Below are 19,585 nucleotides of genomic sequence, written 5' to 3'. Positions count from 1 at the left end.
ATGACATACAGTGCGTCGAAATCCAAACACGTTTCTCATCTCCATGCACTTTTTGAGCATTTAAGCCAACACGGGTTGATTATTAACTCTGCTAAATGCCGGTTTGGGTTGTCAACATTAGCTTTCTCAGCCACTGCATCTCCGCGGAAAATACAAACCTCCTCCCATTAAAGGTAGCCACTATTATGGGTTTCCCACTGCCCCGCACTACTAAAAGTAGTTTTTTAGGCGTGGTGAATTTCTATCACCAGTTCATTCCTCAAGCTGCTGAATATATTCTCTCCCTGTATAGTTCACTTAAAGTCAATACCCCTGATCAAGTGCCTAACTGGTCAGCGGACATGACCAGGGCATTTGATGATATCAAACAAGCTCTTTCTAACCACTCCCCAACACACTCATAGCCATTACCACTGATGCCTCAGACTGTGCTGTGGGTGCTGTGCACAGTTGATCCGAGGCTTGTGGCAGCTGCTTGCCTTTTCCAGCCGGCAGCTCCCTCCCCCTGAAGTACAGCACGTATGACAGTGAGCTTCTTGATCGCTATCTGGCTCCCCCCCACCCCTGGTTTCACACACCTTCTTACCATGGTGGACCGTACCATCTGGTGGCCAGAGGTTCTCCCTCTAGCATCGACAATGGCTGCAGTCATGGCTCAGATGTTCATCAGCACCTGGGTTGCTCGATCTGGCACCCCATCTGACCGTGGTCCCCAATTAATTTCAGACCTCTGGGCCAAAATTTGCTGTTGCCAGCGGAGATTTCTCTCAGGGCGAACTGGGCCTCAGCTTGTACACACTAAGTGACAGCATTCTTATCCCAAAACTCCAGCAGGTTCGAAGCGACTGCGTTGTCCAACATGGTCAATAACTTGAGAATCATCCTGGATGTAGGTTTTCGCAAATAAAATGAAGTTAGGCTTTTTATGTTTAACGAAACCTGTAACACATTTTATTGAACTTCAAAACTTACACAACAAAAGCATGATAAAAACCTTTTACATAATAACGTTACTACATCAGACCAGCCTCTTAAAGTGAAACACCAACTCAATGTCAGTGGTGTGAGTTATGTACACTTCTCCCAATTATGTTACTCTACACGATTATGGATTTCCCACCATCCCACACTACTAAAAACCTGCAGGTTTTAGCTATCACTGCTCCATTCCGTGAGCTGCTGAATTATATTCCCCCTGTCTAGTGTGCCCAAAAGCAATACCCCTAATCATGTGCTTGACTGGTCAGCGGACAAGACCAGGGTATCTGATGATATCAAACAAGCTCTTTATAACGCGACCCTAATGGCGCATGTGATCCCCAACACACCCATAGCCATTAGTACTGACGCCTCAGATTATACTGTGGCTGCTGTGAGTGTTGCTCCAGCATCAATGACGGCCGCAGAAGTGGCTTGGGTGTTCATCAGCATCTGGGTTGCCCTATTTGGCATCCCATCTGATATTTCATCTGACCGCAGTCCCCAATTCATTTCCAGCCTCTGGGCTGCGATGGCCCAGAGCTTGAGCATTACATCACATCGCATCACCTGCAGTCCAATGGCCTATGTGAGAGGTTTCACTGCTCCTTAAAGGCTGCTCTGAGGGCTTCCCTGACCAATGAGTGTTGGTATGATCGGCTCCCATGATCTTGCTGGGAATCTCAACTGCTCCAAAAGAGGACCTGCAATCATCCGTGCTGAATTGGTATATGGGCGGCTGATCCGAGTGCCAGGTGATTTCATTTCTGACGCCACAACCACCTGGTCGGCCTCTCGAAAGCATTCCACCTCCTCAGTAAATTCGGTTCCTTTTCACCCATTCCTACTTCCCATCATGGCGTACAGCACACTTGGGTACCTGCTGACCTACAATCCACCTTGTTTGTTTTCATCCGCCATGACGCACACCAACATTCCTTTAGGCCCCCTTACGATGGCCAGTTCTTTATTTTGGAATGGGGAGAAAAGATTTTTATCGATAAGAGGGGAAACCTGAATGTATCACCTTAAACCGGCCCACCAAAGTTTGGGGTATTCTGCTGCCATGCCCCTGTCATCATGCCAGGACCACGAGTGTATCACTGGATGATCCAGACACACCTACTGTTCCTCCACCCTTTGGGACACAGGGCCCAAGCAGCTCATCTTGGCTGCAAGCAGGCTCACAATGCCAGTTTTAGTGATTCTGGGCCGGGGGGGGGGGGGGGGGGGGGGTGTAGGGTAACATAGTTGGGAGAAACGTCCATAATTCACAACTGGGGGCATTAGGTTGGGGTTACACCTTAAGAAGCTGGTCTGACTTGATGACGTTATTATTTCAGGATTGTGAGCACATTTTTGGTGTTTAGGTGTTGGAGTTCAATAAAATGTGCGACAGGTTTTCATTAAAAGTAAAACGTCTCACTTAGTTCTGTTTGCAAAAACCCACATCAGCACCAGCAGTCTCGTGTGTTTCCTGGGCTGATTTGCTTTTCATCCTCCCACTCTATTCCCTCTGCCTTCTTTTACCTTTCATATTCCCTCCCCTGTCCCTGCCTGGCTAAGGTGACAGGATGGAAAACGAAGTCCGCGGGTGGACACTTAATTGTTGTGACAGATTTACTTCCTTGGTTACAGTATGACGATAGATGTTTGTTGAGTAAACCTGCAGGTGGGAAGATCATTTGACCACATTGCGTGTGCAACATGCTAAAATTAGTCTGTGTGGTTAAAATAATGTCACTGCAACAAGGTCAGGAGCTACTTTGTTGATTGGATTGGAGGAGAACTGAGCAAGAATCAAATGTCTGCCCTTGATCTCTGGGACCTCTCTCATCACCACTCCAAACCCCACTTCTTTGTACGGGGGTGAGGGGAAGCTTCACATTTAAGTTCTCACAAGTCAGAAGGTGAATCCAGCACTTATGCATCACACAAGGTGGTCAACTTGCCTGCTTACTCATTTTTGGGGAGCTCAGTTTCTGAAAACATCCATAAAGCTTCTGAGAAGAAGGTAGAAGTTAAGTATAAGTTCCAGGTCTACATTCTCTCATCAGGACTAGAAGCAATCAAAATGCAGTGGTTATATCAACTCTTCTTCTTTGGCTGTCCCTGAGGACTGAAGTTGACCTGGGACTGCAGATGATTTGGGGTTGAAGGTGACTCGCATCGTCTCAGGTTCTGAAGTGGATGTTGAAGGCAATGTGGAATCTACACATTCTTCCAGAGAGGGGGCAGGTTTGTGAGGAGCGATGCTCCTTCGGTTCTTTTTGCAGGCCCTTTGTATGTATCCCACACAAAATGCTAGAGGGACACAGCAGGTCAGGTGGCATCTATGGAGAGAAATAAAGAGTCAATGTTTTAGGCCAACGATGAAGGGTTTCAGCCCAAAACATCGACTCTTCACTCCTTTCCATAGATCTTGTCTGATCTGTTGAGCTCTTCCAGCATTTGTGTGTGTTTCTTGGGATTCCCAGCATCTGCAGTCTCTCCAAAACGACTCCCTTGCTTCCATTACTGGCAAATATGGTGGAAAATACAAGAGCACTGGAATTTAAGGAAGGACTAGACAGGGTGGATGTGGACATCAGGTTTCCTATGCTGGGGGAGTATCAAAAACTAGAGGGCACAGCCTCAAAACTGGGGGGCGATCTTTTAGCACAGAGGTAAGGAGGAATATATTTAGCCAGGGACTAGTGAATCTGGGGAATGCTGTGCCACAAACTGTGATGGAAGGTGAGTATATTTAAGGCAGAAGTTGATAGTTTCCTGATTGGTCAGGGCATCAAAGGATACGGTGAGAAGGCAGGTGTAAGAGATTGATTGGAATCTGATTATCAGCCATGATGAAATAGCAGAGCAGACTGAGTGGTCTAATTCTGCACCTACGTCTTATAGGCACTATTGCACTGTAATCAGTTCAAAGAAGATTTACCAGCCCAAAACATGGGTGGTTTGTCATGGGAGGAAATGTTGGACAGGATTGAATCCATTGCAGTTCAGTAGAGTGAGAGGGGACATTTAAAATTGTCATCAGTAGATAGGGGGACAATGTAACCTCCTCTAGGGGAATGTAGAAATAGGGGCCCAGCTTTGAATATAAGGAGTTAGGCATTTAAGTTGAAAATGTGGGAAGCTGCTCCTTCTCTCAAAGGCTGGTTACTGCTTGACCTCTCTTCTCCAAAGTGCAGTGGAAGCAAAGTCTTTGAATATTTTTAGGGCAGAGGTAGATATGAGCAGGGAATGACAAGAGTGCAGTGTTGAGGATAGAGCCTAATCAGACATGATTTTATTGAATGGCAAGTTAGGCCAGAGAGGCTGAACTGCCTACTCCTTCTCCTCATTTGTATGAAATCAGGAATGAAAATCATTGCATTTGAATGGTCTACTAATATTTACTGTCTGTATTTGGGAGCATTATTGCAGGACAAGAAAACTGAAACATGTGAACAGACTACTGTGCTGCGATAAAATAGACTAAGCCATCAACATAATAGTTCTCTTCAATCCATCTTGAAACATAGGGTAAGGCACCCCACACTTCTCCACACAGCAATAACGAAAATTTCCAAATTAGGATGTAAAAATGTCATTAAGATTTAAAGCCTGTTGCAACACAGGAAAACGTGGCAGCCATTTTGCATGCAGTACATTCTCATGCAGAGCTGGGAGCTAGTGTGCAGACTCTGTTTTTAAATGACTTTGACTGAGGGGTCTTTTACATCTGCCTTATCCAGAAGATGACACCACGAGAAACAATGTGCTACCCTGGATCATCAGCTCAGATTTGTTCAATGGAATACAGCTCCTCCCCCCAATCAAGTTTAGAGGTCTCAGTCGATCACGACACACATACACACACAATGCTGGCCTTTCTGTTTTTACCACATACAAGCTCAATATTGCTTGTTGGTTGTTGCGTTTCTCTGTTAGGGATGTCATTCCCACAGCAATTACCTTTTCTCCAGATTAAGTTCCTAGCCGGCTTCTGTTTGTTATCTTTGAAATGCTGTTCAAACTTGTTTTGTGGGTTGACTGAAACAGCCAAACCAGTGTCTAATTCAATTTTAATTAATATGCTGTTCACTTCTCACATACGCCTTAGTGCAGCCTATTGTTAATTTTCACACTGTAAATCTCAAGGCTACACAGTCCCTATCACAAGCAAGAGAAAATCTGCAGATGCTGGAAATCCAATCAACACACACAAAATGCTGGACGAACTCAGCAGGCCGGGCAGTAGAGAAAAGGGATGTTTTTTTCCATAGGTGCTGCCTGGCCTGCTGAGTTCCGTCAGCATTTTATGTGTGTTACTACGCAATCCTGTGTCACTCTCATCATAGCTCATCAGCAGTGTATAGATTAGTGCTCTTTTTGAAACTGCAATTTGACAATTTATCATTTTTTCTCTTCTCTGTGCCTGGTGTGTTCTTTGTATGTGTCCTACTTTCGTGCATTTTCTGGAAGTTTTACCTTTATTTCTGAATTTGTTTGGTGTATCTGAGCCCCTGCCACAACGATAACACAATCTGTTTGGCCAGGCTGGTTTCTGTTTAGATGCTGCAATTTTATTCACACTCACTTTCATTTCTGACTGCAACTCAATTGTGCTTCTGTCTGCAGTGTCCATTGAAACAGTGATTTCCACTGTTCTTTTTTTTGTAATTTATTTTTTTATTGAAGTTCATCATCAAACAAACATTTCCATAAGATGTATTTCAGACATTGTTCTTTTCAATGGTAGCTGTGCTTCAGTTAGGAACCATTTCTGAATGCTTTCTTTTAAGAGTCCACAGACTAAATGATCTCTCAGTGCATCGTTAAGCCCATTACCAAACTGACAATGATCAGACAACCTCTTCAATTCAGAAAGTGTTCTGTGATCAACAATGGCCTTGGTTCTAAGTGTTCCTGCATCACTTATATAATAGAAGCAAAACTCATTTCTGATGGTTTGTTGGAGCAGTCAAACGTTGAAGCAAACTGTATGTCTTTAACCCAATGAACTCAGCAAAATTAGCATTCGCTTCTCATTGGCTATTTCATTTGCTTCAAAATACTGTTCCAATTATTCAGTATACATGAGCCAGTATCACGTTGTGTAAACAAACTTATTCATCTTTCCGACGTAGCCGGCCATTTCTGCTTTTTAAAATGAGTGCACACTCTATATGAATCTCGAATTCTTCCATTTACGGCCTTTTTAAAAAAAACTCGATCAATAATTCCGTTCCGAGAACAAATGCTTTTTGTAACTCGACCATTTCCATTTCCGTTTTTGTTAGGTGGAACGTAACAAGTCAGCAGCCATGCCGAGTTTGTTTTTAAAAATACCTCGTTGCCATGTTTTGTAACTTCAAAACATTAAACTAATTCAAAGAAAGACACAGGAGCCCGACAATACAGGTGTAACTTCGTCTTTGGTTTAAGCGAGGCACGCACGAGTCACGTATCAGCGTGACAAGAATACTTAAACCAACAAACACAGGAGATTGCTCAAATATTTTAAAATATTAGATACACAGCACTGTCCCTCTCACAAATTCTCTACCAGCTAAAAGGTTACGACTTGAAACGTTGACACTGTTTCTCTTTCCAGAGCTTTCTGGTTTTTCTTTCAGAGTCACTCTTTCTTGATTTGTCAGGGTAACCTCACTGCTTGCAATTCACTTATCCACAGTGAGCAGTCTTTCGGTCTGGAGAGCACGACTGCCCTCTTAATAAATGAAGTGGGGGGGGTTGTCCCTTTAAGTCTGCAAGTCCAAAACATGACCGATTTGACCCTGGCTCCTCATTGGTGGGAGCTGTGACGAATGTAGTTGCTGAGAGATCCTTGGAGGAGGAAGTGAACGGTGAAGGTGCGATTGGATACATTAGCGGTAGGAAATACGGCCTCTGCTGAGTTACGCTGGCGCTCGGATACATTTTGGAATCCCGATACACGACCTTTTCCTCGAATACATTTTGAAAACGGATTTACGGCTCCTTCCCCGGAACGCAGCTATGCTTGGGATGGATACAATGTGAATGTCGGCCTGATCTGCAATTAGAGCGATCGCTTCACTTCGGGGTAAGTATTTTCTTCCTTCTGCTCCTTCTGCACGGCCTTCCTTTGTCACTTTCAGCTCGGTCTGGGGTTTCTGCGCGGCTGTTTGAGCTCGAACCGTGGTCGTTGTTCTTTCCGGGTTGTTGTTACAGAAGAACTGGGGAGTGACATGAATTAAATATTAGCCGTGTGTGTCCGCATATATCGTCCTGGGGGGGGGGGGGGGGGGGTGGGGGGGGGTGGGGAGAGAGGGTGACAATATTGATGCAAACTGGCCCTTTGTGATATTTAGCTCAAAAATAAAACTTCACTTTGGGTAACATTAACTCGGTTTGAGAGGGTTGATTTGCTTTTGAACCCCGCAGTGTTTCGACATACATTTTGAAACGTTTCCTTAATCCTTTACAATCACACCAAATTAAGTAAACTGCAGGAGGCCGGCGCGTTTATTGACATAAGTGTTGTGTATCTGTTTTGAAGGGTGTTGTACGTTATGCCAGTCAAACTGAAAAGCTCCGGTTGTGAAACTTTTTTTTAAACTTTCCGACTGCAACCGGAACCCGTTCCTGGATCCAATTTCCCCTTGTGTTTCCTAATAGTTCCCACTGAGCTCACAGACACACCTTCAGTGCTGTGCGTGGGCCCCCTTTGTTTTAACTTATTCCCTGCGCTGTTCAGAGACATTATGCAACATGTGTGGTATTGAATGCGAGACCAGCCTTGATCACTAAATCCTGCTATTGGACTGAGCTGCTAACCCGGTGCCGGCCTCGACAGCTGGTCTCAGCGTGTGACGATGGGAAGCTATCCTTAAACACTCGAAGCATTGATATTCTCAAGTCAACTTCTGGATTTGCTGAGAGGAAGATTGTAAAGACGAGAAATTCCTGCTGGCAACACAGCAGCTCTCAAAGTCCACTGATTGCCTCTCTTATTGGTCGTTGTTGGCCTTTTTAAACCACATGATCCAATAGTTCTATCAGAGTTGTGCCACATGAACACATTCCGGGTCTGCTCACTGTTATAAACAGCCATTTTTTTCCCCCCGCAGAGCTAAATTTAATCCGAGACTGAATTCTTCAATGCTCTGTGGATGAGCGAGCCCCATTGTTTGGCCAGTGTCAGCTGTTGGTGGGCGGGGCAATAGTCACAAAGGTGTGGGAGGAAACCTGGGAGCATTCTGGGGAAACAGATGGGCATGGGGAGGGTGTGCTGTCTGAGGTGGTCATGGTTGCGAGCTTCAAGTTCTGAGGTGTAAACGTCACCAACGGCTTGTCACCAGGGAGACTCCATGGCTAACAAAGCACACCAGTGCCTTTACTTCCTCAGAAGGCTAAGGAAAGTCGGCAGGCTCCTGCTCGCCTTCACTAACTGTTTATAAAAGTTATCCTATCCAGCTGTCTCACAGTTTTGGTTGCCAGCTGCTGTGCCAGGGACTGTAAGGAATTGCAGAGAGTTGTGGACACAGCTCAGTCCATCATGAATACCAGCCTCCCTCCACGGAGTCGAACTACACTTCATCCTGTCTTGGAAAAGCTACCAGCATGATCGATGATTCTTCCTGACCCTGGAAATTCTCTTTCATTCTCCCGAACTCCTTCCCATTTCATCCACCCCCTCCAAATTAGACAGAAGATACAAAATCTTAAATGTACAAGACCAGGCTCGAGGATGGCTTTTTGTATCACACTGTTGTAAGACTCTTGAATGGGCATCTTGTTTAATAAAGATGAACTCTTGACCTCTCAGTCTACCTTGCCATGACCTTTGCACCCTGGCTACCTGCATTGCACTTTCTCTATAATTGAGACAGCCTCAATGTGCTAATGTTTTGAAATAATCCATATGGATTGCATGCAAAACAAATGTTTTCACTATACATGTGACAATAGTAAGCCAATTAGCAACCTAAGTTGTTGAAGCTGTGCACTGCTGCCCAATGGAACACCCACCCTCTCCAGGGAACCTAGCATCAGTGCAAATTATATCAGGTTGCAATATTTAGTCTTTGAATATTACGTGGCTGAATTGCTACAACTGAAGCCACTCAGACATGTGGATAGCACCTTCGTGCTAAACAGATGAATTGGTTTCTGATGTGCAAGACACGGGAGGGAGAAATCCAAAGATGGGGGCAGTCATTGTGAAAGTGGAATACTTTCGGGAGCTTAGAGTATCGCTTTTGTGACACAACACAACTGACTAATTATCAGCCTGCATCGAGTTATCCTGGGTGGACAGAGAAACACACACACAAGTTTTAAGGAAGTTCTGTCTGGTATGTGGAAGAGTGACTTGGAGGGGGAGAAAGGGGAAGTTTTTACAGAGGAAGCTGGTGAGTTGACAGTCTGGTTCAGGACTAAAAAAGAGAAGTGGATATGGAATAAGGAGTATTGAATACTGGGGTTAACTATTAAGTAACTAGGGCAGAGGAACCGTAGTATTGTGGTGTGGTGACCCATATTTTGCAGCAGATGCCATGCTAGTATTTAAGAGTAAATTGCCAGAGTGTGTTCTGGTGAGGGGAATTGGAGAGAAAGCTTGCGTAATCAACCTGCACAGTCTGGACTGGACAAATGGTCTGTTACTACCTTATTGTGGTCTGGTGTCTGTGTCAGAGTGCGCAGGTTCTGGACAGGACCCCTAGGAGACGTTGTCCCTTCTTTACCCAGCATAAAGGTTTCATTCACATTTCTTCCATCAGTAGCAGAATACAGCCCACAGCATAATTGGCCTAAAGCAATGTCAGATGCCTGCACCCTATGAATTGTGCTCAGTTCTGCACTGCAGGGTAAATGCCACCGAGGCCAAATCATGTGGGACTGGTTCTTGGTTCCTTTTTGTGGCTTTCTTTGAAACTGAAGGAATTTTCCCGCAATGGACATCCCAGTAAAGTTTGGTATTGTGACAGCCAGCATGAGAGGAAAGCATTGTTATGTTCACGAACACGATGCTTGAAATGAACTACATACACAAAATGGTAGGAAATTCAGCAGCTCAGGCAGCATCCCGATTAAGGGTCTCGGCCCGAAGCATCAACCGTTTATTCCTCTCCGCAGGCACCGTTATTTTGCCTGCTTTATGTGTGGACAGTTAATATAACCTCCCAGTCGCATTATAACAAAAAATAACTAGCAGTGGGAGAGCATGTGGTTGGATCAGGGTGAACTCTCTCAATATAGACTGACATTCCTGGGCAGGTATAGGATGAGTTTGGTGAAATAACTTGATATTCCATCAAGCCTGCCAAGGGTGGTTTTGAAACAAAGATGTACATTCTCACATCTCTTCTCTCTCAACAACTTGGGAGCAGTTTAGAAAGACACGAGAGACTGCAAATGCTGCAACCAAAATCAGCTGGCAGGTCTCAGGGGGATCGAACAGCATCTGTGTGTGTGGGAGGAAGGGAGGAACTCCAGTTCTGTATTTTGTTTATTTAGAGATAAGCCACAGTAACAGACCCTTACGGCCCAACGAGCCCATGCCGCTGCATTACACCCCTGTGACCGATGAACCTACTGCCCCGTACATCTTTGGAATGTGGGAGGAAACCAGAGCATCTAGAGGAAAGCCATGCGGTCATGGGGAGAACGTACAAACTCCTTACAGACGGCAGTGGAATTGAACCTGGGTCACTGGCGCCGTAATAGATAAATGCTACCCTGCTGTGCTGCCCCATTCTGAGCCGAAACGTTGGCAGTTCCTTTATCCCTGCTCAATCTGCTGAGTTCCCCCTGCAGTCTGTTTGCTGCTGGTAGCAGTTTTGGACTATTGTGCCCTGGGGTCCATTGTCTGTAGTGACTGCCTTGGATGTCTGTAATGGAGAGGAAAGTTTTGTATAGTAGTCTGGCCAAGACTAATTAAGATCGACTGGATTTTGGGGGGTTGGGGGAGATTAGATTTAAACCCAATGCATCCTCTAGTTTGCCTTGAATTTTGTATTCCTTCCTTTTCTGAGAACTTCAGGAATCCACGCGAATAAACTATGATATGTAAATGTAGAAGCCAGAGAATTCCCTGAAATCCATTCGGTGATGTTGAAATAGCAGTGATTATTGATGCAAGTTGGTTTATTCATTTTAACAACTGGGCAAACTTCCCTGCAGACCAGAATTTGCTCCCTTGCTGGAATTCTGAGATAAAGAAAGCACTACAGACTGTTCATTTCAAATGGTTACTCATGACTCCTGTACTCTCACTCTGTCTCTTGCCCAGCATTGCCAAATTAATCTGTCTGTATAATCGGAGAAAATACCCTTGGCTGCTACCTTTTAAAGAGGGCCTTCTATATCAAGTAGAGAGGGAAGCCTGGACCTCTGTTTAAGGGCCTGTGGGATTGTAGGTAATTATTAGAAGGGCGGGTAATAATAACAGGCCTTTTTCAGTTAGAAAACTGTTACTATTGGGGTGTCACAAGGAACAGTGTTGGCCCTCCTGCTGCTGACAGTTTGCACAACTAACAGATGAAGAGGCGGTGTCATGCATCCAAGCTTGCTGACGATACTGACGTAGGTGGAGAAAGTAACCCGTGAGGGAGGTCACCTCCCTAAAGGGAATTGGTAGGTGAAATAAGAGATGGCAGATAAAGTAAAAAATGGGGGAAATGAGAGAACATGTACCCTGGGGAGAACAGAAAAGCAGGATGTTTTGTTAAATAGTGAGAAATGTGGGTGAAGTGATTAAGGAGGTGGTAAATTAGACGTATAGGCACAGTAACTATTTAGGAAGATTAATGGTATGCTGACTTTCATTACAAGGGAGTACAAATTATTAAAGCCACACTGAGGTTGTGCAGGGCTGTTGTATAGACCCATGTGCTGTTTGCTCTCTTGTATCTGATGATGACATGCTTATCTTGGAACCAGTGGAGTTGTTGGTGTCTGATAATGACCTGTATCACAAGAAAGGACCGCTAGGGGAGGTTGGAGAAATCTGACCCACATTCACTGTAACCTCAGAGTGACTGATGGCCCCAGTGGGAGGATGAATGTTCTGAGAGGCTTTTCACACGTTGAGTGCCCGGATGCTGTTTCCTCCAGTGGCTGTGTCTAGAACTAACTATTTAGGACTGGGATGAGGGGAGGTAAATTTGCAGAGTATGTTGCAAATCTTTGGAATTCTGTGTCCCAACTGCAGGAGCGCAGCTGCTGGGTGTGCAGATGAGATCGATGGATTTTGGGCACGTGACTGCATCGGGTAGATCAGTATTGATTTTGTTGACTGCTGCAGTAGGTTCAGAGAGCCTCATGGCCTGTTTTTGTTTCTTTATAATTGGCGTCTTGTCCAACTGATGGCATTTCTGACACGCCCTTAGTACTTCAGTAAATTGGCAGCCTGGCTCTTGTGTTTGTGTGCCTGTCGTGGGAATTTAAATCAGGGCATATTTTCAGAGTTGTCTGCAAGCTGCAGTTGAGCTGGTGTTGTCAAATTAAAAGCAGGCACTTCTGCAACTTGTGACATTGTTCATGAGAGGATGAGGTTGTCCAGAGATTGTGAGAGTTAGCTTCACTAGTATACAAAGGTTTTGGGAATAGTGCAATAAAAATTTAGAGTATTTTGCCTGGAGGCTGGTGATTAGTGGTGTTCCACAGGGATCTGTTAATAAGACCATAAGACATAGGAGCAGAATTAGGCCAATCATCCCATCGAGTCTGCTCTGCCATTCCTTCACGGTTGATTTATTAGCCTTCTCAGTCCCATACACCTGCCTTCTCCTCATAACCTTTGATACCCTGTTTAATCAAGAACCTAGCATCCTCCACCTTAAATATGCCCAATGACTTGGCCTGTATGGCCGTCTGTGCAATGAATTCCACAGATACATTGCCCTCAGGCTGAAGAAATGTTTTTTCATCTCTTCTCCTTCGTATTAGCAATGCCACTCACTTCTGCCCCCTGACACTCTTGCTCTTTTGGCATTCTACTTGTTTCTTGCTCAGTGAAGATTCCTCTGCCATTTCTTTGTTTCCCCTTTTACTATCTCTCCAGTGTCATTTCTAGTGCCCCTATATCCACTCTTGCCTCTTTTACTTATATATCTGGGGGAAAAAACTCTTTGTATTTTTTATATATTATTGGCTAGCTTACCTTCATATTTCATCTTTTCTCTCTTTGGAATTTTAGTTACCTTTTAGATTTTAAAAGCTTCCCAGTCCACTAACTTCCCATTAATTTTTTGCTATATTATATGCCCTCCCTTTTGCTTTTAAGCTGTCTTTGACTTGTCAGCCCTGTTTACCCCACCCTGCCTTTAGAATATTTCTTCAACTTTGGGACACATATTTCCTGCTCCTTCCAAATTGCTCCCAGAAACTCCACCTCTGCTGTTATTCATGCTAGTGTCCTCTTACATTCAACTTTGGCCAGCTCTCCCCTCATGCCTCTGTAAATCCCTTTACTCCGCTGTAATGCTGATACATCTGATTTTATCTTCTCCTTCTCAAACTGCAGAGTGAGCTTTATCATATTGTGATCCTGTCTCCTAAGGGTTCCTTTACCTTAAGCTTTCTAACTAAATCTGGGTAATTTCAAAACACCCAATCCAGAATTGCTTTCCCTTTGTGGGCTCAACAACAAGCTGTTCTAAAAAGCCATCTCTAGGCATTCTACAAATTCTCTCTCTTGGGATCCAGTACCCACTTGATTTTCCCCAGCCTACCTGCATATTGAAATCCCCCGTGACTATTGTAACTTTGTCCTTTTGACATGCCTTTTCTATCTCTCTTTGTAATTTGTAGCTCCTATCCTGGCTTGTATATAACTCCCATTGGAGTTTATTTTTCCCTTGCTGTTTACTCTACCCATAGGATTCTATACATCTGACCTATATCACCTCTTTCTAAGGATTTGAGTTTATTATTTACCTACAGAGCCACTCCACCTCATGTGCCTGCCTGACAGTCCTTTCCATACAATGTGTAACCTTGGATGTCGAAGTTCCCTCCTATGATCTTTTTACTGCCATGACTCAGTGATGCCCACAATATAATGCCTGCCAATCTCTTCACTGTGCTACAAGATCATCTATCTTATTCCATACACTGTGTGCACGCAAATATAATGCTTTCCATCACTCTTTTTGATTTTGGCCCTCTTACACTTTCTCATTTCACTGACTGCAATTTTGACTTATGGTCTCCCTGTCCTTCCTCACAGATTCACTATAAACTGCATCTACTTGTATACCAACTGCCCCATCCTCAGCCCTGTCACTCTGTTCTGGGACCCCTGCTTTTTGTGATGCTTTTTTTTAATGATTTGCATGAGGAAGTGGAAGGGTGGGTCAGTAAGTTTGCAGATTGGTGGAGTTGTGGTTAGGGTTGGAGGGCTGTTGTAGGTTTCAGACACAGACAGGGTGCTGAGGTGGCAGATGGACTTCAGCCTGGAAATCTTGCAATCAGATTCAGTAGGGAAATTTGTTGTACTCCAGCTGTTTCTAGCCATTTCAAAAGGCGGTTCAGATTGAGCCTCTGGAGATAGAGTCCTGGTGTAATTTGCTTGATTAGCTTTGTGTAAACAAGATCTAAGGTTTGCGTCATGACACCGGTGCATGTAAGTTTCAGAAGGTTAAGGATACAGTTCACTGATGAGTAAAATCTACAGGCTGTCACTCTGAGTGGAGTGCTGCACTGTCTTTTGGCTAAGATGCCTCTGAGCTCCATTCTTCTATTCAGGAGTCCTTAAAGGTTGCTTTGGCTCGACCTCTCAAAGTAAGGCAGCACAGTAGCGCAGCTGGCCGAGACATTGCTCCAGAGACTCAGGTTCGATCCCTGTCTGCTGTCTCTGTGGAGTTTGCATGTTCTCCCAATGATTGTGTGTGTTTTCTTCCTGCATTGCTAGGCTGGTATGTTGACTTGCCTGTGCGAGTGATGGAATCTGTGCGAGATTTGGGAATACAGGGCGACTAAATGGCAGCTTGTTTGTTGCCACAAACCCAGCCACATTTCATATTTTTAATAATTCCCACAACATAATAATAGATCATTAAGTCCATCCCATCTCACGGAGTGATCAATTTTTCCCCACTTATTTCCATGTAATCCACTCTCTCCTCTGCCTAGTAACTCCAAACTGATTTTCCCATGGGCCATCTACACTGGGCCAGTTTGTAGTGGCCAGTTGACATAACATTTGAAATGTGGAAGGAAGTAGGAATACCTGCGGGGGGGGCAAGGAAGGAATCCCTGGGGGTGGGGGGGGGGTACTCACTTGATTGCAGGGAGAACAGATCCACACCTGATCTTAATCTGGTCTTGTCCTAAAAAGACAACTATTTGTTCCCCTTCATAGATGCTGCTTGACCTGTTGAGTTCCTCTAGCACAGGGGTTCCTGACCATTGTTATACCAATACTATTATGTGAGGGGTCCGTGGACCCCAGGTTGTGAACCCCTGCTGTAGCATTGTGTGTATGTGTGTTGCTGAAACCGTCTGTTCTCTTGGCTTGACAGTAGGGTGATACAGTGGCACCACTAGTGGAGTTCTTGCTCACAGCTCCAGTCACCCAGGTTCAATCCTGACTCCGGGTGCTATCTCTTTGCCTGCTCTTGTCGTAATGTGGCGAGATTCCCTCAGATGTTCCTACATTCCTAAACTTATGCAGGTTGATAAATTAGTTGGTCACTGTAAACTGCCACTTTGTGTGTAGGTGAGTGGTAGAATCTGTGGGGAATTGATAGGAATGGGATCAGTGCAGGATTAACGTAGTGGGTGAGCTCATTGGATTGAATGGCCTGTTTCCATGCTCTGTCTCATCATGCCTCTGTGACGCAATAAATGCAGTGAATCCTTCCCAGTGTAAGAGCAATATCGTGCAGAGGCTGGAAATCTGATCTCAGAGCTTCCTGCTTTTTGTATCAAGCTTCCAGAATGCTCAGCAAGTCGGACAGCATCAGTGGAGTTGAGTCAGAGACCCTGATTCTCCCTCTACCAATACTGTTTGACCTGCTAAGTGCTTCCAGCATCCATACTGTTTCTGACCACCTTATGGTTGAGAAAAGACTTCTGGATCTTCTCATTGCTCTTGGATCTTTCTGTACTCCCTACCTGAATTACCAGAGAAACTATATTTAACAGTGTGCATAGTGAGCTTTGAAGTGCATTGGTATGTTGTAAGTTTATGAAAGAGGCTGTATAAGCACTTTTTAAAAGAAACACTCAACAGCCTAATTACCGTTGCGCAGTTTTGGGGAGGGGTGGAAATGTAACTGTGTTTCTGCATCAACGAACAGCACAGAGACATTTCATTTGTCTGTGCACGCCGTGCAGGTAAGGGTGTCTACTTACAAAACTTTCACTTCCTCTTGGCGCTGAAGCTAGCTGTGCTGAGGTAAGCTAATTGAGGGCACGTCAGTAATTAAATGTGGCATTTTACTCTACTGTTCGGTTGGCAGGTGGTCTGCTACTTTCAGCCTGTGTCTATGTCTGTCTGTCTGTGTCTGTCACTTTTGCACGTACACTTGAGTTTTCTCCCGGGTTTGTTTGTGGCACAGTCTTGCCAGGCTTTTCAGCAAGCCTCGATGGTGTGTATGAACTCTTTGTGAAAAGCATACACAACATCGAAAATCAGCAAAGAAAATACTGATTCATTACTTCCTCATAACTTTCAAACACACTTTGCTCAAGAGGTTGGCTCTGTACAGAGAAGTGGACAAAATGCAAAGATTTCTCAGTTCTCCTTGCTTCCATTTGGTCACGGCAGGTAGTACTGTTCCACAGGAGATCCCATTTCAGAGGTTTGGACAAATACCTTGGGCTCACAGACCAGCATAGTGCACAGTAAATGCTGTATTGAGCTGATTACAAATTAAATCAAGGCCCCATAGCCCAGTAAAATGAAGCTGAAATATCCTAGTTAGATCTGAATGAAAGAGATTCTGTGGACGTTGGAAATCTTGAGCAGCACACAGAAAGTGCTGGAGGACCTCAGCAGTTAGGCAGCATCTATGGAGAGGATTAAACAATTGATTTTGTTTTTGAGCTGAGACCCTTTATCGGGACTGGAAAGGAAGAGGACAAAAGCCAAAAAGAAGACTGGCAGAGAGATTCTTGCAGTCTTGGCGAGATACTGCGCAAGATAGGCCCTCCTGGTCCTTGGAGCCTCGCCACCCAGTAATCTGTCAATTTAATCCTAGCCTAATCACGGGATGATTTACAATAACCAATTAACCTACCAATGTCTTTGGATTGTGGGAGGAAACTGGAGCATCCTGAGGTAACCCACGTGCTCATGGGGAGAACGTGCAAACTCCGTACAGGCAGCATTGGGAATTTCACTCTTTTCATTTCTTTCTCATTCAATAACATCCAGAGGAATATCATATCATGGTTACCACGTTCCTGTTCATGGCACTAGGCTGTGTGAAAAACCTGTGTTGTAACAGTACCCTCAAAATTTATAGCCAAATATGACAACTTGGGATATCCCAGGGATGTGAGGGGTAACACGCAAATGCAGGTTTGTTATCCTGTTGGATTTACCAGTGTAATAATTTTTTTCCTACTTTTGTTTAATCCTTTTATGACGCAGGTTTGAAACTTTCACGAACCGGCCTTAGTCTCTTGGCTTGAAACATGTGCAATGGGATGATTTTGCGGAAGAGCCACGGGCAACACCGAGTAACACTGATTTTGGTGCTCATCATCTGCATCTCCAAAGGATTTGCGTCAAGCGGTAGGTGGTATTTTGTGTGTCTTGGTGGGCAAACTCCATCCTGATGTGGTTTTCTGGGTCTCCTCCAACTGGCATGATGTCAGGATGAGAGCGGTAACTCGCAATATCCAAAGAGCACAGTTGGGCAAAATGTGGCATTGTTTAAGGAGATATTGGTAGATTGACCAATAACTTGTGTGGTGGTGGTTGGGGGGGGGGTGTGGTTAATGGAGCATTGGATTTCTTTCTCTGTATCATGCTGGACCACCAGCCTGTTTTACTTGTCTGAGCCTCTGAGATGTGGGAGTTTGCACTCAGGATCTGCATTTCTGAAGGCATGGGTCCCAGCTGCTGAAAGCGTGGCCAGCAATGGTGATGTGAGGAAGAGTGGGTGGGCCATTCAAGAGGTCAGAATTGAAAGGGTGCAGAGATCTCTAGCACAGTAAATCTGGAATCTGTGAGGTGGGATCCAGTGGAGGGAGTGAAAATGAGGACGAAAAATTCTTAAAATTGAAATGCTGCGGGGCTGAGAGCTGGTATTTCATTTATAAAGGAGTCTCTTGGTAAGGCACCAGCATTGGTTGAGTCTCTGAGTATTGCAGTGATTTAATTCTAAGAACACCTAAAACTTCCCAATTTGCAGAAAGTTGGTATGTGAAACAGTTTTGGAGTGACCACAATTATTCAACAAGTGGTTAGAAGCAAGGTATGTAGGTTTTACATTTGGTATGCTTTACTTTCCTTTTCAATTTATTAATGCCTACGTCAATTTCCCTCTCTCCTCCTCCCCCCCCCCACCCCCAACACACTTTCTTCTTGGTTCTGCTCCTCTAAGGATGGATCTGTCCTCAGTTCGATGTGTTGCACTCTGTTCCTGAATCAATAGGACAGGGATTCAATTAATTTTGGTGTTAGTCACACAGCAGGGACAAAGTCTGTGCTGTCCATCAAGAACCCATTTGTACTGATCCTGTTTATTCTCTCCACGTTCCCATCAGCTTCTTGCCCCTGCCCCCCCCCCCCCACTATACCACCATTTAATAGGGGCAATTTGCAGTGGCCAGTTAACCCACCAATCTAATCATTTCTCCAGTCCAGCATTTGAGATATAACTGCAGGGAAAGGGCTGGAGTGTTGACGGCCAGCTCTGCCCTGATATATGCCCCCTTTTCTTCCACCATAATCCCTGATCGCAAGCCAGCTGGGCAAACAACTGAAGAGAAAGTTTTATCTGGGGGTCCTGCTGTTCATTTTAATATTTTGGCGTGCAGCAGAGTTGGTTGGAACCCTTTTAGTCCACAGCAGCGGAGTATCCAGATGAGAATGCAAGGGAGCCTTTTAGGCAGGAATGTTTCGATGAGTCTGTCTGGCTATGTAGAGCGGAAGTGGGTACAGGTCAGCGGTTGTCCCTCTCTACAGGCCTGTTGCACTTTGGAACTGGGAGCCACGTGAATCTGTGGCCCGTTTATGCTGCTGGTGACCCTGCAGGTTTTAGTTGGCCTGCGATAAATAATGCACACTGTATAACACAGGCAGGTGGGGTGGCCTCTTTGTTTTTGTGCTCCTCGTTCCTACTTCTCGTGAAATGAGCTGCGGTTATCAGATGCTGACAAATGTGTTGAAGAAGGGGGTGGGCCTACTCCACCCAAACCACACTGCTTCTGCCAAACAACGCTGTTGGTTTCCGTGCTGTCAGGTCCACCCAATCGAAATAGTCAAGGTACCATAAAATTGCTTCAGAGATCTGTCCTGGTGACCGTTGCTAGGATACCCATTGTGCAATGAGCTGTGTTTTTGCTGCAAGCCCCTTGTATTGCAGCCTCCCTCCCAAGCACAAATCAGGCGGCCTGACTTCATTGCATTGTATATTCTCTGTGTCACAGTGCTGCCCCTTTAAAGGGAAGCAGATCT

The 19,585-nt window shown here is 44.9% G+C and overlaps 1 protein-coding gene across 1 annotated transcript in view; it reads left to right on the top strand.

The window, feature by feature from the left end:
- The first annotated feature begins 6,795 nt into the window (after positions 1-6,795).
- The window catches only part of LOC140725176 (sushi domain-containing protein 6-like), a 54,083-nt gene continuing 41,293 nt past the window's right edge, over positions 6,796-19,585 (top strand). Inside the window, exons 1-2 of the mRNA XM_073040277.1 lie at positions 6,796-7,048; positions 17,552-17,695. Of these exons, the coding sequence (XP_072896378.1) occupies positions 17,596-17,695 (100 nt within the window). The 5' untranslated portion in view covers positions 6,796-7,048; positions 17,552-17,595. The remainder of the gene's footprint in view (positions 7,049-17,551; positions 17,696-19,585) is intronic.

The sequence above is a fragment of the Hemitrygon akajei genome, chromosome 3, assembly GCF_048418815.1.
Source record: "Hemitrygon akajei chromosome 3, sHemAka1.3, whole genome shotgun sequence".
Taxonomy (NCBI): Eukaryota; Metazoa; Chordata; class Chondrichthyes; order Myliobatiformes; family Dasyatidae; genus Hemitrygon; species Hemitrygon akajei.
The sequence above is the reverse complement of the archived record's forward strand: the minus strand, read 5'-3'. Positions and strand labels throughout refer to the sequence as shown.